Here is a 26058-nt window from a genome sequence, read left to right as displayed (position 1 = left end):
ACACCTTTGAGGAATTTATTTTAAACTAACCTTCATTCTTCAGGAAGGTCGTACCACATTGGGTTGCAGCTTTCTCTTACATTAAGTGCATTTCAGTCGTGGCCCTTTTTAATTGATGAATAGTGTTCCATTTTATTTTATTGATGAGTAGTGTCCATGTTGATGGACATTTGGGTTGTTGCCATTTTTGTTTAGTATGAATAAAGCTGCTGTCAGCATTGTTTATAGACCTTTGCGTATGTAGACATACAATCATAGCTTCTTTTTTTTTTTTTAAAGAAATACTTTGCCCTATCTAAAGTGAGGCTTTGATTGTGTCCCAAAGGCCTTTTTTTTTTTTTAATATAAATTATTTATTTTTGGCCGCATTGGGTCTTCATTGCTGTGCATCGGCTTGCTCTAGTTGCGGCGAGCGGGGGCCACTCTTCGTTGCAGTGCGCGGGCTTCTCATTGCTGTGGCTTCTCTTGTTGTGGAGCATGGGCTTTAGGCGCATGGGCTTCAGTAGTTGTGGCACGTGGGCTCAGTAGTTGTGGCTCGTGGGCTCAGTAGTTGTGGCTTGTGGGCTCTAGAGTGCAGGCTTCAGTAGTTGTGGCTCACGGGCTTAGTTGCTCCGCAGCATGTGGGATCTTCCCGGACCAGGGCTTGAACCCATGTCCCCTGCATTGGCAGGTGGATTCTTAACCACTGCACCACCAGGGAAGTCCAGATCTTAATACCATATTTTTAGACACATTGTATTTGGCTGGTTAAGGGGATGGCTTAATGCTTCAGCTGCCTAATCTCATCCTTTATCTCTTAATTCTGACTACTTTCACTCTCTGAGGGCAACTTTATTTTCAAGTTTCTAAGACGTCTTGTGTTGTATACTGACTACATCATTCCATACGTCTTTTGGTGTGTGTTCTTGCTCTTGTAGGTGACGTGTAAATCTACTTGGGTGGCAGTGTGGCCCAGTGGGTAGGAGCGTGCATGTGCACATCGGGCGGCCGTGTGGCCCAGTGGGTAAGAGCGTGCGCGTGCACATCGGGCGGCCGTGTGGCCCAGTGGGTAAGAGCGTGCGCGTGCACATCGGGCGGCCATGTGGCCCAGTGGGTAAGAGCGTGCGCGTGCACATCGGGCGGCCGTGTGGCCCAGTGGGTAAGAGCGTGCGCGTGCACATCGGGCGGCCGTGTGGCCCAGTGGGTAAGAGCGTGCGCGTGCACATCGGGCGGCCGTGTGGCCCAGTGGGTAAGAGCGTGCGCGTGCACATCGGGCGGCCGTGTGGCCCAGTGGGTAAGAGCGTGCGCGTGCACATCGGGCGGCCGTGTGGCCCTGTGGGTAAGAGCGTGCGCGTGCACATCGGGCGGCCGTGTGGCCCAGTGGGTAAGAGCGTGCGCGTGCACATCGGGCGGCCGTGTGGCCCTGTGGATAAGAGCGTGCGCGTGCACATCGGGTGGCCGTGTGGCCCAGTGGGTAAGAGCGTGCACGTGCACATTGGCTTCAGGCCTAGATTCCTAGCCTGTTTGTGTTCCTTCCAGCTCTGTGACCTTGAGCGTGCTTCTTAATCTCTCTGAGCCTTGCTTTATCTGAAAATGAGGCTAAAAATAGTGCTGAGGGTACAGAGTTGTTAAGATGAAATGAGATAATGACATAAAATGCTTATTAGGTACAGTGACTGCGGTATAGTAAGCACTATGATGTTTATGTAATTATTGGTAGGAGAGACAAGACAAGCTCATGAAACATTAAAAATGAAAGTAATCAGTATAAATACAGCAGCTGAGCAAATTGGGAAAATTAAATTATGACTAGACTGTGATCTTGCTGCTCTTTTTAAATGTCTGTCCTCCCCCCACCCTCTGCCCCGCCCCGACCCTATCCCTAGTTTGCATCTTATCTCTCCTCCCTTCCTTCCCATGATTGCACTTAACTCAAAGAATAACATTTTTTTTTCACGTTCTTTATTGGAGTATAATTGCTTTACAATGTTGTGTCAGTTTCTCCTGTACAACAAAGTGAATCAGTTATACATATACATATATCCCCATATCCCCTCCCCCTTGCGTCTCCCTCCCACCCTCCCTATCCCACCCCTCTAGGTGGTCACAAAGCACCGAGCTGATCTCCCTGTGCTATGCAGCTGCTTCCCACTAGCTAGCTATTTTACATTTGGTAGTGTATATATGTCAGTGCTACTCTCTCACTTCATTGCAGCCTTCCCTTCCCACCCTGTGCCCTCAAGTCCGGTCTCTACGTCTACATTTTTATTCCTGCCCTGCCATTAGGTTCATCAGTACCGCTTTTTAACATTCCATATGTGTGCATTAGCATATGGTATTTGTTTTTCTCTTTCTGACTTCACTCTGTATGACAGACTCTAGGTCCATCCACCTCATTACAAATAACTCAGTTTTGTTCCTTTTTATGGCTGAGTAATATTCCATTGTATATATGTGCCACATCTTCTTTATCCATTCATCTGTCGATAGACACTTAGGTTGCTTCCATGTCCTGGCTATTGTAAATAGAGCTGCAGTGAACATTGTGGTACCTGTCTCTTTTTGAATTATGGTTTTCTCAGGGTATATGCCCAGTAGTGGGATTGCTGGGTCATATGGTAGTTCTATTTTTAGTTGTTGTTTGTACGAAAAGGAAGCATGAATTTTTAAATGGTAGTGAAACTTCGGGGTAGTCAGCTGTAATCAATCAGCCAAAGGTTGACTGAGCACCTGCTAAATCAGAGAGGTATATGTCGTGCTGTGGTCTCTGCCTGAGGCAATTAAACTTTGGCTGAGGAGTTAAGTTATAAGAGACAGAGAAAGTTTCCAATCAAGGTGGTATAGTAGATGTGTCAGAGCGATGCAGGCTGACTGGGGCTGGAATGGTCCCCAGAGGCTCTCAGGTAGGAATTGAAGCTTGACCCAGATCCTGAAGGATGTGTAAGAGGGAATGGCAGAGAAGATAGCATTTTTTTTCCCGTTTCTCATTTTTGTTTTGAGTAGTGAATACTACTATGCAGGTTAACAATTGGCTACCTAAAGGAGTTAGTTCAAAATTAGTTAGTTTAAAAAAACCAAAACCCAGAAAACTCAAAGGAAAGGTGCAACAAGAGAGGACAAGTTGAAGTCATGAGGGTAGTTTCAAAACAGTATTGCCATCATGGTTTGCAGACATTGTTTCAGCACGTCTCCTGTACTCAGTTCTTCATCAGTGATCTGAAAACCACATTCTGTGTTCACTGTTCCTTTACACAACATTTGTTTAGACATTTTTTAAAACTCTTACTAAAACATAAAAATAGCATTATTATTATAACTACCGTCAGCAATTTTAATATGTTTTATTTTGAGATGCAAGGTATCTGAAGAATATTAAGGGGAGGGCTTCTTTAAAATTGATTACATTTATTCCTGAAAGTGATTATTTTTTTCTGATTCCCCCGCACCTTTTTTTTCCCCTTACAAAGCTCTCTTCTAGGCTACATGACTCCCTGAAGGACAAGAACGATGTTATGTTGGGGATATTGGTCTCTGGGCCAGCCTGGGATGAGCACTAACCTGCAGGGGATTGTGGCCGAGCCACAGGTGTGTGGATTTACATCCGACAGAAGCGTCAAGGAAGTGGCCTGCGGAGGAAACCACTCCGTGTTCCTGCTGGAGGATGGGGAAGTTTACACGTGCGGTTTGAACACCAAGGGGCAGCTGGGCCACGAGAGGGAAGGAAACAAGCCAGGTGAGTGCACCTAGGCAGCCTCGATGACGGGCGAGGCCGGCCGAGACTGGGAGAGCTGGCCGAAGGTTTCCTCACCAAGCGTTGACCTTTCAGGGGGGCTCTCCTGGTGAGAAATGATGAGGTAGGGTCTTAAATTGTGACTGTGTAGTATTTTTCACACTAGCATGTGCCGTTTTCTTTGTTACTTGCTGTCTTTTTTGTTCAGTCCAAATCACATCAAGAGGCCAAAGCTTCATGGAAAAACAGCCTTGCTGGGTTTTGTCTAGATAATTTTATTCTTTTGTGTTCTTTTAGGAAAGTCAGTTTGGCATTAGGGTGAGCTTTTTTTTTTTTTTTTTCCCCCTGTGCCTGCCTCCCTCTTTTCTCATAGTTATTCTCTCCCATAGCATGTATCAGTATTAACTTGTAATCATTAATTTTTATGTTGACCCTTGGATAAAGGGCTGCAGGGCTGGTCTTAAGGATAAATTGTGAAGTATGTGAAGCACGATTTGTGGGCTCCTTCCCCATTCTTTGCCTCCTGGTTCCCTCATTAGAGCCTCCTTGAGAAACCGCCGCCCCAGGCCTGCCCACCTGGAGCAGTGCCCACCCAGTGTTCTAGCCAGGGGCGCCTAACCTGTGGGCCCTGGACTCTGCGGAGTTCAAGGAAGGGGTCTGTAGCATGGGCCATATGTGTATGTACACCTTTATATGTACAGTGCACCTGACACTACATGTTTTCAAATGTAAGTAGATCCTGTTGTTCACTGAAATAAAAATTCCATTCACAGTGCCACCTGTTCATTAATTAAGTTAGTAAATCCTAACCATTATGTGTTTAACCAATGAATATAATACACAATTATAATATATAGCTATTATGGAGGTGGCAGGAAGGTTTTTGACTTTAAAAAATATTTTTCATATTGGAAAAAACCGAGGTCTTTTTTGGCCTCCTGTAAAAACTCACTTGTGTCTTGCATGGGGCTCCTACGGTGCTCTGTTCCCCAGCTGAGAGCAGTATCTCACAGCTAATGCCTGCAGGGGGGTTGGTGGCAGGTCCCAGCCCAGCGGCGTGCTCCTGTCTGGGGGGAATGTCTACATTCAAGACCCACTTTAAGAGACCCGTAAGGCCCGCTTTACACCGGTGATCCTGGAGGACTTGTACCCACCCTGGCCAGCCTTTGAAGGGAATGTTTTGGTGGCCAGGAGGAGATCTTTGTGGTAATGCCTGCTGAGACACCCTGGCTGGGGGGACTCTGGAGTCAGACACACCTGCTGGAGGAGGCGTTACCTCCCCTCTGACTCTGCATTTCTGAACCTCAGCTCCTTTCCTGAAAAAGGTGACTCCCGGCTGTTCTGTAGCTCTTGAAGAAGGAGATTCAGACGGTAAAGAAGTCTCCCCAAGGTTACCTGTAGCCTGTGAAGGCCGCCGTCCTCCCACCCTCCTTTCTGTTTTCTCTGTGACCCTGCCGTCTGTTAGGCCGCCTCCCGGTAGGGCCAGCCTCAGGGCTCACCTTGGTCCTAAGACCTGGGGCCAGAGGATGGGACCTGGGGTGGCAGGTGGAAAAGGAAGCGAAGCCCTTGCAGGCCAGCGATAGCAAAGATCTGCAGATGGCAGCGTGGTGAATACGCCTGAGTGCCATCGGCCATCCTTCCAGCCGACCCTCCTGCCAGAGCCCCTGGCGCTGGGTGGGCGGTCAGCCCGCATCTGCTTGCAGCTGGCCCGCAGCTGCTCCCTCCCGGGAGGCAAGGCCGAGTGATGGCGAGGGACTCCAGTCAGCGATGTTCCAAGAAGGCTCTCGGGCTCGACCACGGAATCCAGCCGGTGCTTGCAATCGGAATTTGGGATGAGCCAGGCTCTAGTGTAAATTGCAGCAGAGTCCAGAAATTTCTGTTGCTGGTTAAGCTTGCCTGTTAATTATAAACGGCGTAGCAGCTGCGGAATGGTGCCTTATTGAATGGCAAGATTCTGGGGGAGGGAGCTTCCCTCTCTTTAATTTTCTCATTGGTAGGTGTGCTCTAAATCTGGGTGCCAGTTGGGTTTAGTTTTAATGAGTGGGAAGAAGAGAGTGAGCTTGTTTTCTATATGTGTTTATTGAGAGCTGTGACCTGGGGAGCTGCTAGACAGGGAGGGGACGTCAGCGACAGAGGGACCCTGTTTCGGGCAGCCTAGAATGGCTGGGCCCACAGGAATGCCATCCCCGAGTAACCCCTGTGGTCTTGGGGGAGGGAGCTTGAGAAAAGGCCGCCTCCCCAGAGAGCATGCTTCTGGGGGCAGTGGGCAGGTCTGCTGTTTCAAGTCAACATCATTGCCCAGACCAAAGGATTTAGCAGTGGGAAGGATTAAAAAGAGAGAGGGGGGGAAGGAAAGGTGGGAGAAGGTGGTCATGTAGGGGACGCGCAAGGACGGAGCTCTTCGCTTTGAACGTGTGCCTTGAGTCTGTCCTGCTGACGGTGAAGTGTCCCCTTTTACACTGGGTCTCTAGCTGGAAAAGTTGCACGGTACCTGAGTTCATTTTTGGGGGGAATTCTGTACGTGCCACGGAGCGGTGGTAGAAAGCCCTCCGCGACGATCTTCAAGGATTTCTGTTTTTCCTCTGTGAGCACATCTAATAGTTTCCTACTGCGTTTGCTGCTTCTGAGGCTACTGTGCTTTCCTTGTACGCGGATTTCTCTCCTTCTTAGCACTGCCCTTGTGTGACCAGTGTCACGTATATCTCTGTGTGGCACGGGAGGGTGTTTCCAGGACACCTCAGGCACTGAAACTCCTGGTTACGCAGGCCCAGATATTCCCCTGGCGCGGGTTCTAGCTTAGGTGTGTCCGTGACTCATTCATTTGTGCTTTGGCCAAAGGTGGAGAGGTCTGTGACCCCTAGAAGCATTTTTTAATTTAATTTTATTTATTTATTATTTTTGGCTGCGTTGGGTCTTCGTTGCTGCGCACGGGCTTTCTCTAGTTGCTGCGAGCGGGGGCTGCTCTTCGTTGCGGTGCGTGGGCTTCTCATTGCGGTGGCTTCTCTTGTTGCAGAGCACGGGCTCTAGGCGCGTGGGCTTCAGTAGTTGCGGCACGCGGGCTCAGTAGTTGTGGCTCACGGGCTCTAGAGCGCAGGCTCAGTAGTTGTGGCGCACGGGCTTAGTCGCTCCGCGGCATGTGGGATCTTCCCGGACCAGGGCTCGAACCCGTGTCCCCTGCACTGGCAGGGGGATTCTTAACCACTGCCTCACCAGGGAAGCCCCCTAGAAGCATTTTTTATCGGCAGAATATCAAAGCCCCGTCTAAACTCAGTGTCCAGCTTTTTAAATAGGTGTTGGATTATTACTGTCATGCATATTCCTCTCCCATTTTTCTCCTTCATTCTTTCCTTCACATTGTGATATCAACCTTATCTCCTCCCAAAAATCAGGGATAGTTTCAGTGCTTAGGACAATGTAGGAGGATTAACTAATTTCCTCATGTTTTTGCCCATGAAGTCATCTCATAATTTCCTAAAACATGCAGTTTCAAGAGCTGCATTACGGGAAGCAATGTGTGCCTCTTTGTATTTTTTAAAATAAGGCAAGCAAACAAAACATGAGTTTTTTTCTAAATGATGTTTTTTTAAATAAGTGATTAATCTATAACTGAACATTAAGCAAGTCTTGAAATATTTTATTAAATTAAAATAGAAACTAGTGGCCCATAGAAAAAATTCAAACAACTTACCTCAGTTTGTCGTGCTTCTCTTATTCCCACCCATCCACATTGTCAACACAACTCTTCTTGTGAAGGGACCCTTCCCCTTTTCCCATACATACTGATTTCCCATATTGGGATTTCAGCTTAAGCTAATCCTTGTGTTATCAGGAATGTCTGAATTTATGTAAACCTCTAACCTTTCTTCCTGTCTTGAGTAGGCAAGAACTGTGGTAGATGCAATTATTTAGTTTAATTTAACCTATGTTAAATTTTAAAAATTCTGGGGACTTCCCTGGTGGCACAGTGGTTAAGAATCCCAACGCAGCCAAAATAAATAAATAGATAAAAATTCTGCATAGACATCCCAGGAAACCTTTCCATGGCAAACCCCAAGAGTAACAATTTATAAACAGACTAACATTTCTGTGCAGCGCTATTTGATTCACACCTGTGATTCGTTCCTTTTACCTCCTCCTGAGTTAGTTTCTCTCTCTCTTGTAGGTAATTTAATCCAGTTCACATTCACATTTTGTATTCAATCTAAGTATTTCCGTAATGCCCATCACCATATGTAACAGCTCTCCTGCTGTTTGATAAATGAGGTTTATAAAGCAGACCATCTCAGAAGCCTCAATTCCCAGAGCTGGGGTTGCTGGTAACGGCAGGTAGAAGTAACACTTTCAAGGAGCTTATCAGGTTGCTCTAGGGCATCTGAAGGACGCCGTAACTCTGTTATGTTAATCAGTTTTTGCCGAAAAGCAAACTAACTGAGCTGAAGGGAAACAGAAGAAATCCGGTAATGACTTCCTAACATTGCCATGCGTGTTTCCATGGGCATAACTCTGATATAAAAGGCAGCAGGTGCCATAGCAGATATTCAGATCTCAGCACTGGCTTGTTCGGGGCCCATCTCTTCCTCAGTAGGAATTGCAGGTGGGGGAGGGCTTACATAAATTCATAAAGGTTAGAGGTTTGCATAAATTCATCATCTCTCTGATGACGAGAATGGTAGTCATCAAACCCCACGGAGGTGTTGACGGCTTTGGCAGCTGAGTGGACAGCTTTCTGGTCCGGAGCCCTAGGGATCAGGAGCAAATGTCATTTAATAATTTTATTTTTCTGGTGTGGTTGATCGAAAGTTACTTTTTTCTGTCTGTAGTACTCAGCCTACTTTCCTTAAAGACATTTGAATGTCTGAATAAAATATATACTTATTCATGAGCATATTCTTTAATGTGAGATGCTATTTGTGTTTTAAAAATTTGCAGTTTACCTTTAAGTAATTAACACAGTGGTTTGCACCGTGATGCAGGAGGCTCAGTTCATTTGTTAATTGTAAAAGCGGTTAACTATACATACTACAAGCTCTCTTCATCTCGATGTGCTGATCATTTTTAAGCTGATTAATCCTCATGATAGCCCTGTAAAGTAGGTCAGTAGTAGTATCCCAGGTATATGTAGAGGAGAAGAGGAATGAGAGTTGAGTTTGAGTTTTGGTTGGGTACTGACAGTTTGGTTTTAATAATCCTGGAATTTTGTCCATGGATATCTTTTTAACTTCAGACTGATTGGGAAGGCCCAATAGAACTTTATTTTCAAGTTGTTTTTCTCGTTGATATTCAATTTCCACTCAGTCCTTATAAAAGAAACAAAGATATAAACTTGGCCACCAAGAAGCTTGTATTCTTTAATTTACTGGTTGAATACCACATACGATCAAGGTGCTTTGATTAAAGGCACGGAGAAACAATTCCCTTTCATCTTTAAAATCATTAGACGACTGTCAGCTTGTTGTTTTATGCTCTTTTGAGTACCACATAATCTGGGGAAAAAGAACACATGATAATTCATATCTCAGGCGGATACCTTTTGCCTCACAATTTACCTCATGTTCTTTGTTCCTTTATTTCCTTGAATTACTTATTTCTCATTCAGTCATTCAGTCAGCAGATATTTACGGAGTGATTAGACTACTAGGTTCCCCATTTGTTCTAGATACTGTCAGGACAAAACACCTTTAGCGCAGAGCTGCCCTTTGGGAGTTTATAGGCCAGGTGGGAATAAGGTGTGTTCCTGTGAAGTTTACATAATGCAGTTCACCTTGTGCCAAGCAAGTGATAAAGGTCCTAAGTGTGTCAAAATAAGAATTGTGGTGGAGAGTTAGGTCTACGTCAGGTCACCAACACTGAGTGCTGAATTCTGATTTCTAAGAAGTGTCATCTTTTCCACCACACACATATAAAGTTCAAGTTTATCTTAGGTTGGTTTGTTCAGGGGCAGCTTTGGTGATGGTGTCAGTCTGTAGGGATGTTCCATGATTTTAGTAAGTCCACCCTTGAATTTTTGTGTTGTGATAATGATTTCATTGTCTGGCAGTTTTGATGAACTCTTGTCTAGCTTGGTGATCTGTGATCTTGACAGATCAAGTATAGGTGAAATGTTTCTGAATTTATCAATCTGGATGGAGTATATCTAGTCAGCTGATACTTCACAGTGATTCAAGAGCTACCGGAATCTTTGTCTTCCTGAGTAAATGCCCTTTGATAGCATGTAATGTTGAAATCTGGGTAACTCTCCAACAGATACTGTCTCATATCCTTACAGATTTTAAATCATTTTTTCTCTCATTATTCAGACATGTTTTGCAATTTCTATTATATATAATTATTAAATAACTCATAGCAATTGAAATCGTTATTGTGAAGGATTTTAATTTAGAGTGTTAGCTAATTATGCAGGCAGTATAATGAATGAGGGCATGGACTCTGGAACCAGACTTATGGGTTAGAATCCTGGCTCTGCCACTCACTGGCTGTGTGACTCTGGGAAGGTGGCTTAACCTCTCTGTGTCTCAGTTTTCTTAGTTGTAAAATGTGGATAATGTTAATAATATCTACCTATTAGGGTTGTTGTGAGGATTTAGTAAGTTGTATGTCAGGTGTTTGGAATAATGCTGGCCCAAAGTATCAATAAGAACTCAATTAGTGCTAGCTGTTATTACTGCTCATAGTAGTAATTTGTCTTAACACTTTCCATTACAATTTTTTGATCCTCCTATTCCAGAATATAAACAAATAATAAATTCATTAAGTATATATTATATTTATACATATATAAATAATTGTGTTAATCATTTTTATAGGTTCCTTTAACACTATAGGGTCTGATGAATGGTATATACATCCAGGGGAGGGAGATGATGTAGGCTAGGGGTGTTAAGAGAGACTTCACACATTATGCTTATTTTTATATTTTGAGTTTTAAAGGACAGTCTTTTCTTTATTTTCCATTTTTTGGGTCCTTGACCTTACTGGTCCCAAGAAAAGTACCTTAACATATATTAGGAACTCTGTAAAAACTGCTTATGCACATATGGACATGTACACATATATCTTAATCTCTACACCGTGGTTAACATTGCCCCTAGCATTCTGGTCCAAATTTGCAAAGACAGGGGAAGCAAATGAAGCCACTGTGGATATTTTGGCACACCAAGGGCTACTTTGTGATGCTCCTAGAGGAGTTGAAGTGGTTTGACAACACATGGCCAGGTGATTTGATCTTACCACAGGTTCAGAAAGTAGACTGCAATCCATTGATGCTGAGCCCAGCTGAATTTTGTAGGCAGTTACTTTAGGTTTCCAGTTAGCTTTGATGGGGGTGAATCTTCGGACAGGGTTAAACATGACCTGAAAGAAGGTAAGTGGTTTTCTTTCTGCATTCTGCAATAGCCTAAGAAGAGATTACTCTGGAGTCTGAACCTGTCTGATCCCTGGTTTTATTTTGTTTTTTTTAAATGGGCCTGTACCATCATCAAAAAATCTACAAACAATAAATGCTGGAGAGGGTGTGGAGAGAAGGGAACCCTCTTGCACTGTTGGTGGGAATGTAAATTGATACAGCCACTATGGAGAACAGTATGGAGGTTCCTCAAAAAACTAAAAGTAGAACTACCATATGACCCAGCAATCCCACTACTGGGCATATACCCTGAGAAAACCATAATTCAAAAAGATTCATGTACCATAATGTTCATTGCAGTTCTATTTACAATAGCCAGGACATGGAAGCAACCTAAGTGTCCATCGACAGATGAATGGATAAAGAAGATGTGACACATATATACAATGGAATATTACTCAGCCATAAAAAGAAACAAAATTGAGTTATTTGTAGTGAGGTGGATGGACCTAGAGTCTGTCATACAGAGTGAAGTAACTCAGAAAGAGAAAAACAAATACTGTATGCTAACACATATATATGCAATCTAATTGGAAAAAAAAAGGTTCTGAAGAACCTAGGGACAAGACAGGAATAAAGACGCAGACGTAGAGAATGGACTTGAGGACACAGGGAGGGGGAAGGTTAAGCTGGGACGAAGTGAGAGAGTGGCATGGACATATATACACTACCAAATGTAAAATAGATAGTTAGTGGGAAGCAGCCACATAGCACAGGGAGATCAGCTTGGTGCTTTGTGACCACCTAAAGGGGTGGGATAGGGAGGGTGGGAGGGAGACGCAAGAGGGAGGAGATATGGGGATATATGTATATGTATAGCTGATTCACTTTGTTATAAAGCAGAAACTAACACACCACTGTAAAGCAATTATACTCCAATAAAGATGTTAAAAAAAATAAAATGGGCCTGTAACAGGATGCTTTCAGCTGCAAGTAACAGAATACTAAACTAAATGTGGCATGAACAATGAGTAAAATTTCTGATCTCACATAAGAAGTCCATAGAGAGGTATTTCTAGGATTGGTTAAACCAAAGGACACACTGACACCATCAAGCACCCAGGTGCTTCCCACCTTTCTATTCTGCCATCTTTAGTTTGTTGACTTTCTTACTTGGGCTTGTCCCCTCATGGTCACCAGGTGACTGCCACAGCTCCAGGCATCACATCCTCACACAGCTGTGTTCAGAAGCAGACAGGAAGGGTAGTGTCTTGTGTCACCTTTCACAATGGGGAAACTCTCAGGAACCCCCTTACATCTTTAGTCTCATTGGCCAGGCCTGGGTCACATGCCTACCCTAGACCAGTCACTGGCATGCCTGATAAGTGATATAAGAATCATCTGATTGGCACAGTCAGGGCTTATCTCCTAGGCCTGGGGAGGGGCCCAGCAGCTTTGAGGGTTCTGGTGCAAGGAAGAGGGGGATGATGGCTGACAGGTAAGCAATGCCTAGCGTCTCGTTTCTTATTGTGTGCAAACTAATGCCCTTGAATCATGGAGTCTACATTTTGCTCCGTATTATGATCTATGGTTCCTTCTACGAACTCAGCACCTTCACATCTGCTTTTAGAACAAAACTAATGGCTCTTATCATGAGGCAATGACTTTCTTTAGTGTTTATTCTATGATACACGATGTGGAATTGTGTATTTCTTGCGTTAGTGTCTTATTCACCTTTGTATCTTAGTGCTGAGCGTAATGTGGTAGGCACCTAGTGTAGGTAATGTGTTAAATATATAAAATGTCTCACGGGTTTTTTATTCTGTTACTTTGCCATGCTCTATATGGGCTCTGGGAGATTGCTAGGGTTAGGTCAACAAAGATTAGAGTGATCTGTGTTTAAAGAAAATCACCGAATTTTAAGGGTGAAGGATAAAAGAGTGACTTGAATGGTAAGATTTCCATTTATTAGGCTTCACAGAACTAAAAGTGGATTTGCTGCCACACAGAACAACTCCAAAGAGAGCTGTAGTAGACTCAGAGGCTTCAGCTCAGTAAACTTTACCAGTTCTACCCATTTTTAGAAAGACGGCAAAGATTATGAGTGGTCTGATAAGTGGCATCACCTGGTCCATGAATCAGGCGTTCATTGATTAGTGGTCCCTCATTTAACTGTCAAACTAATTAAAATCATGAAATGAAGTAGACTCTAAAGTACACCCTTTATGATCCCTCCCATCCCTTACTGCCACACCTTTCTGCAGCAATAAGTAAGTTTCCACGTGAGTATGACTATCCATTTGTTAATATGATTGACACAAATCTTCCAGTGTTCAGAGACTTCTTTTTTTCTTCAGAATGTAAGGGTATGAGTTTATGTATAAGTCGGTGGTGGATGGATGGGAGTGGAGTTTTGTAGTGATGCATATTCCTTCTTCCTGCCAATTCTCTAGCCCGCTAATGAGGTTGTAACATTTGCTGGGCCCCATTTAAAGCCTGCATTTATTCTTCGAGTGCTTTACCAACAAGGGTCACTCTGCCACTATGCTGTGTTTTTTTGTTTGTTTGTTTTGATGCCAGAAGTGGCCTGTTGTATTGAAAGTGTTATTTTTGCTCTTGTGATATTTTTCTCCTTTGGTACTGTCAGCTATTGAAATGGAAACATTTGCAATGGACTCAATCTCTCAAAAGGAGTACGATTTACCTCATTAAAATTTGAGTGTCTGAGAAGCACAGAGTGAGGTCTAGTCACAATAGCATCTCAGCCTTTTAACTTTTTAAAAATAAATTTATTTTTGGCTGCATTGGGTCTTCGTTGCTGCACGTGGCGAGTGGGGCTACTCTTCGTTGCAATGCGCAGGCTTCTCATCATGGTGGCTCCTCTTGTTGCAGAGCACAGGCTCTAGGTGCGTGGGCTCAGTAGTTGTGCTGCACGGGCTTAGTAGTTGTGGCTCGCGGGCTCTAGAGCGCAGGCTTAGTAGTTGTGGTGCACGGGCTTAGCTGCTCCGCGGCATGTGGGATCTTCCCGGACCAGGGCTCGAACCCGTGTCCCCTGCATTGGCAGGCGGATTCTTAACCACTGTGCTGCCAGGGAAGCCCAGCCCGTTAACTTTTTGGGGGAGTCGTTCATACTGTTAGGGAGAGAGTTTTAAGGCTTCTTATTCTCATTGCAAAGTCATGTTAGCTTGCGGAGAGTCCTTACCAATTGAAAAACCCTGCTTCCCACTTCAGATAGATTTGTGGTCGGTTGTACTTTGTCACATGAGGGGAATCTTGTGTGTATTGGTTTGGAATTGGCCGGGTGCTGTGTGAATAGGACTAACCGTGGGCAAATAGATTTGTGGTCGGTTGTACTTTGTCACATGAGGGGAATCTTGTGTGTATTGGTTTGGAATTGGCCGGGTGCTGTGTGCATAGGACTAATCGTGGGCAAATAGATTTGTGGTCGGTTGTACTTTGTCACACAAGGGGAATCTCGTGTGTATTGGTTTGGAATTGGCCGGGTGCTGTGTGAATAGGACTAATCGTGGGCAAATAGGTTGTGCTGATTGGACAGCAGGTTCCGCATTCTGCCTGTAGTTTGAGGCTGTTTGGGCCCAAAGTCAGAAAAAGGAGTGCGGGAGGGTGGGGACCATGATGCCCTGAGGCAGCAGATCCCCTGGCTTGCTTCGAGGAGGTGGAGGCCGCCATCTAGGCCCCGCTGAAAGCGAGAATGCGGGGAAGCCGAGGAGATAAGGGACAGTTGGATCCGTGAAGAATAGCACCCGTGCTGAGCTCACCAGGAGGCACAAGTCGAACACTCTGTTCCCTGCGTATGAAGGAGAGAAGGCTGAGGTAATTGTGTTTTATTTACTGTGAGGTAGCATCTGACAGGGAGACCTCAGAACAGCTGGTCTCGGTGAGAAGTTGGAAGCTTTGTGTTAGCCCATGTTTTACCCATCCTTCTGTTTTTCGTTCTTCACTGAAAGTAGCTTTTGAGGTAGAAAAGCTTTGGTGAATGCCTTTAATATATGCGGTATGGAGACATTCACGATGAAAAATATCTAGTCATTCTGACTATTTCATGCTCTTCCATTGGTCACTGAGGGTATAATTCAGACTGACTAGGTACCTGTCTCCTTTCTTCTTTACTATTCTGATTCATCATAAAGCAACTCTCAAATGGAGGGGAACTCATCTTTAGGTTTTGTACAGGTTTTGTAAATAGCTGCTCTTTTTTTTTTTTTTTTTGGGGGGGCCATGCCCTGCGGCTTGTGGGATCTTAGTTCCCCCGACCAGGAATCGAACCCAGGTCCCCGGCAGTGAAAGTGCCGAGTCCTAACGACCGCCAGGGAATTCCTGAAAGCTGCTTTTTATATATCTAAATTGACAGCATGTGATTAGGGGTGGGAAGGGGCGGGCCAGTGCCCAGAGAACAATGAGCAATATTTCCCTTTCCCTCCGCCTTCTTTTTCTGTCCCTGTCTCTCTCTAACACACACACACACACACACACACACACACACCACCAGCACCACCACTAGACACAGGTTGAATGCGGGGAGGGGAGAATGCCAGTACATTTCACCCAGGGTTGGGCAGGACCCCTCACCTACAGAGTTTCTTTTCCTTATCATTTCATGAGCTCAAGAAGAACCAAACTCATATTCTACCTCCTCACCATCTCTTTGTTAAATCACTTTATGAATACCATTTAACTGCCCTGATTTAGGTATTTTGTGTCAGGAAAGCTATTCCAAGTTTGTCCACAGTTTAGAGGAACTGTTAACTTTGGCAGTGATGAGAGGACACACCTGTTGCAGCCAAACAGCGCTGCCTTGAGACCTTAGGACTGACCCCCAGGTGTCTAGCCAGGGGGAGCTTCAGGCTTTAGTGCGTGTGGATGGAACCAACCAGTGCGAGCTTTGTGACGGGAGAGACTGGAGGGGGCCAAAGACTTCAAGACAGATGAATCCTTTTCTGTTTGTAGTTTAAGTGCCTGCCCTCTGTCCCTTGCTCTGGACGGAGCATCACGGCGAGGCCAGAGCCACAAGTCAAGAAGAAGCCATGCTTCTGTCATCTTTCACTGTTATGGTTGTTTCCTTCCCTTAATGCATTCTTGACTTTGAATTTTATGTGTCACTGCTCTGTGTAATTTGCGTATTTATATAAAGTACTAGGGCGCTTTGACTTTCCTTAGTCAGGGTTCTATGCAGAATTTTTTTCTGGTCAGTGTTGCATGGCTACGCTGGTAAGTCAGACGTATGATAACAGGCACTTACTATGCGGGAAAGAATGGTTTACTTAATAAATGCTGTTGATATAACTGGCTATTCGCCTCCAAACACACCTAAACTCCCTGGCTCACTCCGTATTCAAAAGTAACTTCCAGATGTATGAAAGAGACAAGTGTAAAAAGTAAAACTGCAAAAATAATAGGGGAATGTGTTTGGAGCCTTGGGGCTTCTCAAGTGAGACAGGTGGTTTCAGAAACCATAAAGTAGATGATTGGCAGATTTGCGTGAACATAAAAATTTTTCCTATGACATAAGGCATTCATAAATGAAGCCAAATGACGAGTCATAGACTGGGGGAAATAATTGCCACAAATTACCAGATAAAGGTTTCACATTTCTAATATATCAGAGCATCTTCAAATTGAAAAGATAAGCAGCCCTGTAATGAAGCGGACATTTTACAGAGGAGCGCTTGCAAATAGCCAATGAATATATGCAAATATGTTCAGGGAAATTAAAATTAAAACAGGATACCATTTTTTTCAGCCATTTGATTGGCACAAAATTTAAGAGTAATATCCACTGCTCGCTGGTCTTGGAAAATGGGCACTGTCATGTCCTGATTGAGGAAGTGTGAGCTGCTGCAATCTTTTTGTAGATCAACTGGCTGTTTTTAGTCAAATTTAAAATGGTCATACCGTTTGAATCAGCAGTTCCATTTTTAGGAGGCTTCCCTACTCGAATAAAAATGTCAGTATATAGCATAAGGGAGTATTTCTAAGGATGCTTATTGCAGCAGTATTTTTAATGGCAAAATAGCAGAAACAGCTTACTCTCCTCTAGGGAATAGGTTGAATTAAATATAATGGGTAGTCATAGGATAAAGCTTTAAGTACCGTCTTTATACTGTTGACTCACAAATTATTTCCAGCCTTAACTTCACTGAATTCCAAGCTTGATGTCCACTTAAAATCTCCACCTGGAGATGTATAATTGGCATCTTAAATTTAACATATCCAAAGCCAAACTGATTTTCCTCCCTTAAACCCGTTCCTCACCTTGTTTTTCCATTTTTGTAAATGGTGGTTCCATTCTTCAGGTCAAAAACTTGAAAGTCGTCTTTGACTCCCTGCCCCTTCCCTTTCCCCTCCTTTCACTGCCCTGTGTATTTTCTACCCCTGCCCCTCTCCCAGCACCTCCTTATTTCTATTCCCTGCTTTCTTCATAGTTTATCCCTGTCTGATATACTACGTTCATATTCATTTATATCCTCTCTCTCCCTCTCATAGTTGTTTAAGCTCCTTGAGGGTCAGGGCTTTGTTTTGTATCCCCAATACCTAGAACAGTACATTGCACATAGTCAGTGCAAACGTTAGTAATTATTTTTTGAATAAATAATTATATTGTGAAAAGAAACAAAAAGTTACTAATTAAGGATTATAGGATCCCTTTTTCTGTACAGATAAAATCAAGCCCAAACTTTGTTTTGATGAACTATGTACCTTTCATTTTTCCTTCCTGTGGCTGCTATGTGGAATTCACTTCTAGACAGGCTCACACAGCTCCAGCTGTCAGGCATTTGCTTGGTGGCTGTAATGATCTGCATGTCTACACGTGTGAAGGAGCTGAGACAGAAAGGTCACCCCTAGAAATCCTGCCTGCTCTCCTGCATCAGGTTTGCCGAATTTGCTTTTGGGGGCTGAAGTATTTGCGGATCAGTTGCAAATGTATTGTTGCTGCTAGGGACCTAAATATATTGAGCATAGATATCCTGCAGTGTGTTAGTTCCCTTTCCCAAATAGGTATGAAGTTTCTTTTGTAATCCTAAAGCTGTAAGTACTCCAGAATGAGAAGCCATATGATTACATCTGTAGTAGACAATTGCACGTGTATTGCTATGACAGGCTGCTGACTAAAGTGTGGACCCATTCCCTGACCCTGAGATATTTTTGATTTTTAATAACATCTTTATTGATGTAATTCACGTATTAAACAACTTACCCACTTAAGGCGTACAGTTCAGTGGTTTTTATTATATTCACAGGGTTGTACAGTCGAGTTTAGAACAGTTTCATCGCTTGGGAAAGAAACCCCCTACCCCTAGCAGTCACGCAGCTCTTTCCCCCAACCCCTAGCCCTTAGGCAACTGCTAATTTACTTTCTGTCTCTATAGACTTTCTGGACTTTTCATGTAAATAGAATCATACAGTCTGTGGTCGTTTGTGATTGGCTTCTTTTAACTTAGCATAGTGTTACAAGGTTCATCAATGTTGTAGCATATATCAGTACTTCATTCCTTTTTCTTGCCAAATAATATTCCATTGTATAAATATACTACATTTTGTTTATACTTTCAATTAATTAATGCTATGGACATTTGTGCACAGGTTTTTGTGTTGGTATACGTTTTCATTTCTCTTAGATACCTACCTAGGAGTGGAATTGTTGGGTTATTGGGTAACTCTCTGTTTAACTTTTTGAGGAGTTGTCAACTATTTTCCAAAGTAGTTGCACCATTCTACATTTTTGCTAGTAGTGTTTGAGGGCCTGAGAGTTTTTTAAAAATGCAGATCTGTTTCTAAGAGTGCCTACCTCATAGGGTTGTTGTGGAGATAAATGAGGTAAAACATAAAGCACTTAAAACAGTTCCTGGCACATCGGAAGCAGTTAATAAGTGCTGGCTATTTTGCTGTTACTGATGTAGTGGGTACTCCATGTAGATAACAAGTTCAGAATCAATGCAGTGTTTCCTTTTTTTATTGTGGTAAAATATACCTAACGTGAACTTTACCACCTTAGCCATTTTTCGTATGCAGTTCGGTGGTATTAAATACATTCATAATGTTGTGCTGTCACCACCATCCCCACCATCCATCTCCAAAACTCTTCATTTTGTAAAACTGAAACAATGTCTCCCCATTTCCTCCCCATCCCCCCAACCAGCGCTCTGTTTTCTGTCTCTATGAATTTGACTACTTTAACTACATACTTCGTATAATCCATTTTGTAGCATGTGTCAGAAGTTCCTTTTTAAGGCTGAACAATAGGCCAATCTATGATATACTGCATTTTTAAAAAATCCATTCATCCATCAATGGACATTTGGGTTGCTTTCTCTTTTTAGCCGTTGTGAATAATACCTCCAAGAGCATGTGTATACAGATCTCTTGGAGACCCTGCTTTCATTTCTCTTGGGTATATACCTGGAAGTGGAATTGCCAGATTTTTAATTTTGGGGGGGGGAACTGCCATACTGTTTTCTGTAGGGGCTGCACCTTTTTACATTCTCACCAGCAGTGCACAAGGATTCCAGTTGCTCCACATCCTTGCCATCACTTGTTATTTTCTGTTTTTTTAAAATAATTAATTAATTAATTTATTTATGGCTGTGTTTTTGGGTCTTCTTTTCTGTGTGAGGGTTTTCTCTAGTTGTGGCAAGCGGGGGCCACTCTTCATCGTGGTGCGCGGGCCTCACCATCGCGGTCTCTCCTGTTGCGGAGCACAGGGTCCAGACGCGCAGGCTCAGTAGTTGTGGCTCACGGGCCCAGTTGCTCCGCGGCATGTGGGATCTTCCCAGACCAGGACTCGAACCTGTGTCCCCTGCATTGGCAGGCAGATTCCCAACCACTGCGCCACCAGGGAAGCCCTATTTTCTGTTTTTTTGATAGTAGCTATCCTCATGAATGTGAGGTGGTATCTCATTGTAGTTTTGATTTGCGTTTCCCTAATGATTAGTGATGTTGAGAATCTTTTCATGTGCTTATTGGCCATTTATATATGTTCTTTGGAGAAATGTCTATTTAAGTCCTTTGCCAATTTTTGAATTGGGTTGTTTATTTTTTGTTATGTTTTAGAAGTTCTTTATATATTATTCCCGTATCAGATATGTGAGTTGGAAATATTTTCTCCCATTCTGTGGGTTGCCTTTTTTACTCTGTTGATAGTATCTTTTGATGAACAAAATATTTAAATTTTAATGAAGTCCTGTTTGTTTTTTTCTTTGGTTGCCTGTGCCTTTGGTGTCCAAGAAATCGTTGCCAAATCCAGTGTTGTGAAGCTTTTCAATGCAGTGTTTCTTAATATCAGAATCACCTGGGCAACTTAAAAAAAAAAATACAGATGTCTGTTCTTCTTCCCTAAAATTTTCTGATTCTCGAAGCTGGGATGGACTCAGGTGTTTGTGTTTAGAAAAAGTTTCCTGAGGGATTTCTGCTCATTTTCTGTTGTGAATCACTGCCTTAGAGACTCCACTCTGGGTGTTTACTCCTAGGAAGCTTTCCTTAGGCCCTCTCAGGCTGGTTTTGTTACTCATCCTTTGTCCTCTCATAATGTGCTTTACCCATTTTTGTCTTTGGATTTATTTCATTATAATGAAATCTTTAAATCTGCTGTTATAGACTTTGGGTCACTTTGGACGGATAGATGAATGAATGAGTGAAGAACTAGCTCTGTATCACTCGGGGCACATCTTGGATGTTACCTCTTCCAAGGAGCTTTTCCTAACTCTCTCTCCCCTCCACCACAGGCTGGATTAGGTGCCTCTCACGTGGGCTGCTTTTAGCAGTTTGCACATGTGTCTTTCATTACACTGTGCTGTAACATCAGTTCATATGCCTTGTTTGCCTCTTCAGTCAGAGTGAACTTGAGTGCAGAACTAATCTTATTTCTTTTTTGACCCCTAACCAAATATCTTGTATATGATAAGCTCATACTTTTTCTGGTGTACTTTACTTTTAACAGCTCTATTGAGACTCCTAATATTCCATTATATATCCATTTGAATGGCTAAAATTAAAAAGACTGACAATACCAAGTGATGGTGAGAGTGGGGAGCAACTAGAACTTTTATAAACTGCTGGTATGAATGTAAAATGGCACAGTCACTGGGAATCACTGGAACAGCTCTATTGAGATATAATTTACATACTGTAGGATTCACCAATTTTAAGTGTACAGTTTAGTGAGTTTTGAAGTCATAGAGAATCAGGTAACCACCACTGCAATCATGAAAGAGAACATTTTTTCATCCACCAAAACTTCTCTTATGCCCTTTGTAGTCTATTCCATCTCCACACCAACTACTTTCCCTGTATCTACTTTTTGTCACTGTAGTTTTTCTGTTTTGTTTTTTAAATTTATTTTTGGCCATGCTGTGCAGCATGTGGGATCTTAGTTCCCGACCAGGGATCCAACTCATGCCCCCCCTGCAGTGGAAGCATGGAATCCTAACCTCTGGAGAGCCAGGGAATTCCTGTCACCATAGTTTTGACACTTTTGGAATTTTATACAAATGGAATCATGCATGAGGTAGTCTCCTGTGTCTGGTTTCTTAGAATAATGCTTTTGAGGTTCTTTCTGTATTGTTGCATCCGTAGTTGGTTTGCTGAATATTACTCCATTTTATGGATATACCACATTGTTTATCCGTTAACCAGTTGATGGACATTTGGGTTTTTCCCAGATTTGGGCTTTTTTGAGTAAATTTGCTATGAACATTTGAGTACAAGTCCTTGTGTAGACATATGTTTTCATTTTTCTTCAGCAGATTCCTAGAATTGGGATTGCTGGTTCATATGGTAAGTGTATGTTTGACTTTATAAGAAACTGCCAGATTTCCAGTGACCGTGCCTACACCAGCAGTTTATAAAAGTTCCTAGCTGCTCCCCATTCTCACCATCACTTGGTATTGTCAGTCTTTTATTCGTTTGTTTGTTTGTTTATTTATTTTTGGCTGCGTTGGGTCTTCATTGCTGCGTGTGGGCTTTCTCTAGTTGCGGCGAGCGGGGGCTACTCTTCTTTGCGGTGCGCGGGCTTCTCATTGCGGTGGCTTCTCTTGTTGCAGAGCATGAGCTCTAGGCGCGTGGGCTCAGTAGTTGTGGCTCATGGGCTCTAGAGCGCAGGCTCAGTAGTTGTGGTGCACAGGCTTAGTTGCTCCACGGCATGTGGGATCTTCCTGGACCAGGGCTCAAACCCATGTCCCCTGCATTGGCAGGTGGATTCTTAACCACTGTGCCACCAGGGAAGTCCCAAGTCTTTTCAATTTTAGCCATTCAAATTGATACATAATGGAGTCTCATTGTGGTTTTAATCTGCATTTTGCTAGTGACTAATGATCTTCAGCAACTTCTCACATGCTTATTTTTAGCCATTCATATGTCTTATTTTTGGCAAAGTATATATTCAGATATTTTGCCTGTTAAAAAAATCAAATTGCTTGTCCTATTTTTGAGATGTATCCTGAATATATAAACAACAATTACAAGTCTTTTATCAGAGATACATTTTGAAAATATTTTCTTTCAATCAGTGGTTTTCCTTTTCTTTTTCTTAACAGTGTCTTTTGAAGAGCAAAACTTTTTATTTTGATGAAATCCAATTATCAGTTTTAGCTTTTATGACTTATGCTTTCTATGTCCTAAGAATTTTACCTAACTCAAGATTACAGTGATTTTTCTCCTAAGTTTTCTTCTTCAGATTTTATAGTTTAGCTCTTACACGTAGGCCTGTGATCCATTTTTTGCATATGAATATCCAGTTTTCAGTACCATTGTTGGAAAGACTTTATCCGCCACTGAATTACCTTGGCACCTTTGAAAACCAGTTGACCATATGTGTGGTGGTCTATCTCTAGACAGGGTTCATTTTTTGCATATGGATATCCAGTTTTCAGTACAGTTGCTGAAAAGACTTTATCCCACACTGACTTACCTTGGCACCTTTGAAAACCAGTTGACCATATGTGTGGTGGTCTATCTCTAGACAGGGTTCATTTTTTGCATATGGATATCCAGTTTTCAGTGCAGTTGCTGAAAAGACTTTATCCCCCTCTGAATTACCTTGGCACCTTTGAAAACCAATTAGTCATATGTATGGTGGTCTATCTCTAGACATTCTATGCTTTTAATGTACATGTCTATCCTTAGTTCTACACTGTGTAGATTACTGTAGCTTTATACTAAATCTTCAGAGTATGTAGTGCAATAGTATAAATCCTCTAACTTTTCTTTTTCAGAACTGTTTTGGCTATGCTAGGTCCTTGGCTTTTGCATATATATCTGAGAATCAGCTTTTCAGTTTCTATCAAAAAACCTGCTGGGATTTTTATTAGGATTGCACTGAATCTGTAGATCAATTTGGGGAGGATTGACATCTTAATGATATTGAATCTTGTGATTTATGAACATGGTATATTCTCCATTTTGGGTCTTCTTTAATTTTTCTTAGCAATATTTTCTACTTTCTCAGTGTACAGGTCTTGCACGTAGTTTGTTCCTAAATTTATAATGTTTTTGATGTTATTACACATGGTATTTCTAATTTTTTGTAGTTTATAGAAATATGGTTAATTTTTTGTATATTGATCTTGAATCACTTTGCCAAATTCTCTTAATAGTTCCAGTTACGTTTTTTGTAGACTCCTTAGGAATTTCTACATAAATGACAATGTCTATAAATCAAGTCAGTTTTATTTCTTCCTTCCCAGTCTGTATGTCTTTTGTTTTATTTTATTTTATTTTTTGCCTTATTTTACAGAATGAACTCTAGTACAATGATGAATAGAGGTTGTAAAAAAAAAAAAAAAAAAAGGACATCCTTACTTTGTTCCTGATTTTAGAGAGAAAGCATTAGTTTTCACCATTAAGTGTGATGTTAGCAGTGGGTTTTTCTTGGATGCCTTTTATCAAGTTGAGGAAGTTCTCTGATATTTATTAATTTTGTAAAAAATCATGAGTGTTGAATTTTGTTAAATGTTATTCTGAATCTATTGAAGTGATTGTATTGCTTTTCTTTTTGTCTGTTAAGATGGTGAAATACATTGATTATTTTTGAGTATTAAACCAGCCTTGCACTCATGGAATAAATCTCACTTGTTAATTTTTATATATTGCTGCTTTTGATTTCTAAAAATTCTATTAGGATTTGTGCCTTTATGTTCATAAGGATTATTGTTTTCTTTTCTTGCAGTCCCTTTTGTTTTGTCACGTGGGTAACGCTAGCCTCATAAAATGAGTTGGGAAGTGTTCGCTCTTCTGTTTTCTAGAAGAGTTTGTCTATATTATATACAGGTTTATTAGAGGTTATTATTTTTTACTTAAACGGTTGGTAGGATCACCAGTAAAGCCATCTGAGGCTACAGTTTTCTTTGTGGGGACATTTTTAAGTTACAATTTCAATTTTTAAAGAAGATGTAGGACTAATTAGATTATCTGTTTCATTTTAGGTGAGTTTTCATAGTTTGTATCTTTCAAGGAATTTGTCTACTTCACCTAGGTTGTCAAATTTATTAGCAAAAAATAGTTCACAGTATTCCCTTATTATCCTTTTCATGTCTGTAACATTTCTTTTCCTGATATAGGTAATTTGTGTCTTCTCTGTTTCCTGGTTAGACTGGCTAGGGGTTAATCTGTTTTATTAATATTTTCAAAGAAAAAGTTTTGGTTTTAGTGATTAATTTTAATCTTTTTTGGTTTTCTTTGTTTCATTGATTTTTGCTTTTATATTATTTCCTTTTGTTTACTTTGTGCTTAATTTACTGTATTTTTTCTATTTCTTCATGCTAAATTTAAATCACTGATTTGCCACTTCTATTTTAATAAGTATTTCATGTTAAAAATTTCCTTTAAGCATCACTTTACCTGTATTCCACAAATTTTAATTGGATGTTTTTATTTTTATTCAGTTCAAAATATTTTGTAATAATTTCCCTTATGATTTCTTCTTTGACCCATAGGTTATTTAGAAGTGTGTAGTTTAACATCCAAATATATAGGGATTTTACTGATATTTGTCAGTTAATGATTTCTAGTTTAGTACTCTGTGGTCAGGGTACATATTTTATATGATTTCAGGCCTTTTAAATTTATTCAGATTTGTTTTATGGCCCAGAATGTGGTCTATCTTGGTAAGTACTCTGTGTGCAGTGGAAAAGGATGTGTGTTTTGTTGTTGATGGATAGAGTGTTTTATAAATGTCAATTAGACAGGTTGGGTGATAGTGTTGTTCAGATCTTCTGTATATTTATTGATTCTGTGTTTACTTGTTATATCAATTACTGAGAGAATAGTGTTAATCTTTGACTATTATTGCTGGTTTGCTTATTTCTTCTGGCTCTATCAGTTTTGCTGTATGTATTTTAAAGCTCTATTATTAGGTATGTACACATTTAAGATCATCAGATCTTCGTGATGAATTGTTCCTTTTAACGTCATGAAATATCATTCTTTCTCCCTGATAGTATTCATTGTTTTGAAATCTACCTTGCCTCGTATGAATATAGCAATTTCATCTTTCTTTTGATTAGTGTTAGCATGGTATATCATTTTGCATCCATTTGTGTTTTACTTTTCTGTGTGTTTATATTTAAAGAGGTTTTTAAAAAAGACTGCATAGAGTTGGGTCTTGAGCATCAATCCAATATGACTGTCTCTGTATTCTGATTGGAGAGTTTATATACACACATTTTAAAAAGAAAATGGACAGAGGACTACAATTCCATAGATAAAGTAGATAGATCTCAGTGCGGGCATGTTTTGCCTGCTGTGATAAAAATTTACCCAATCTATAAACATCAAGTGGGATTAACTATCTTTAGGAGGCCCCTCCAGAAGCATCTCATCTTGCATTGTGATTGCACAGAGATATTGTTTATAAGGTAGCATATAGTCTAAAATAGTCAGTAAGCAATCTGCAGTCTTGGAAATGGTCTCCTGTTGCTGCATCACATGGAATGAAAAAAATTCGAGTTGTTGAAAAAAGATGTGAATAAGAGAGGGAAGTGGTAAAAAGTCCTTT

At 41.6% G+C, this 26058-nt stretch overlaps 1 protein-coding gene across 7 annotated transcripts in view; it reads left to right on the top strand.

The window, feature by feature from the left end:
* Positions 1-26058, top strand: part of HERC3 (HECT and RLD domain containing E3 ubiquitin protein ligase 3) — a 150062-nt gene that overhangs the window by 15304 nt on the left and 108700 nt on the right. For 5 of the 7 annotated variants that reach the window (XM_061192621.1, XM_061192620.1, XM_061192625.1 and 2 more), the window contains exon 3: positions 3447-3712. The exons of the other annotated variants lie outside the window; for them this stretch is intronic. In XM_061192621.1, coding sequence (XP_061048604.1) covers positions 3487-3712 — 226 coding nt within the window. In that variant the 5' untranslated portion in view covers positions 3447-3486. The remainder of the gene's footprint in view (positions 1-3446; positions 3713-26058) is intronic. 7 annotated transcript variants of the gene reach the window in all.

The sequence above is a fragment of the Eubalaena glacialis genome, chromosome 5 (assembly GCF_028564815.1).
Source record: "Eubalaena glacialis isolate mEubGla1 chromosome 5, mEubGla1.1.hap2.+ XY, whole genome shotgun sequence".
In the NCBI taxonomy this organism is placed as follows: Eukaryota; Metazoa; Chordata; class Mammalia; order Artiodactyla; family Balaenidae; genus Eubalaena; species Eubalaena glacialis.
The sequence above is the reverse complement of the archived record's forward strand: the minus strand, read 5'-3'. Positions and strand labels throughout refer to the sequence as shown.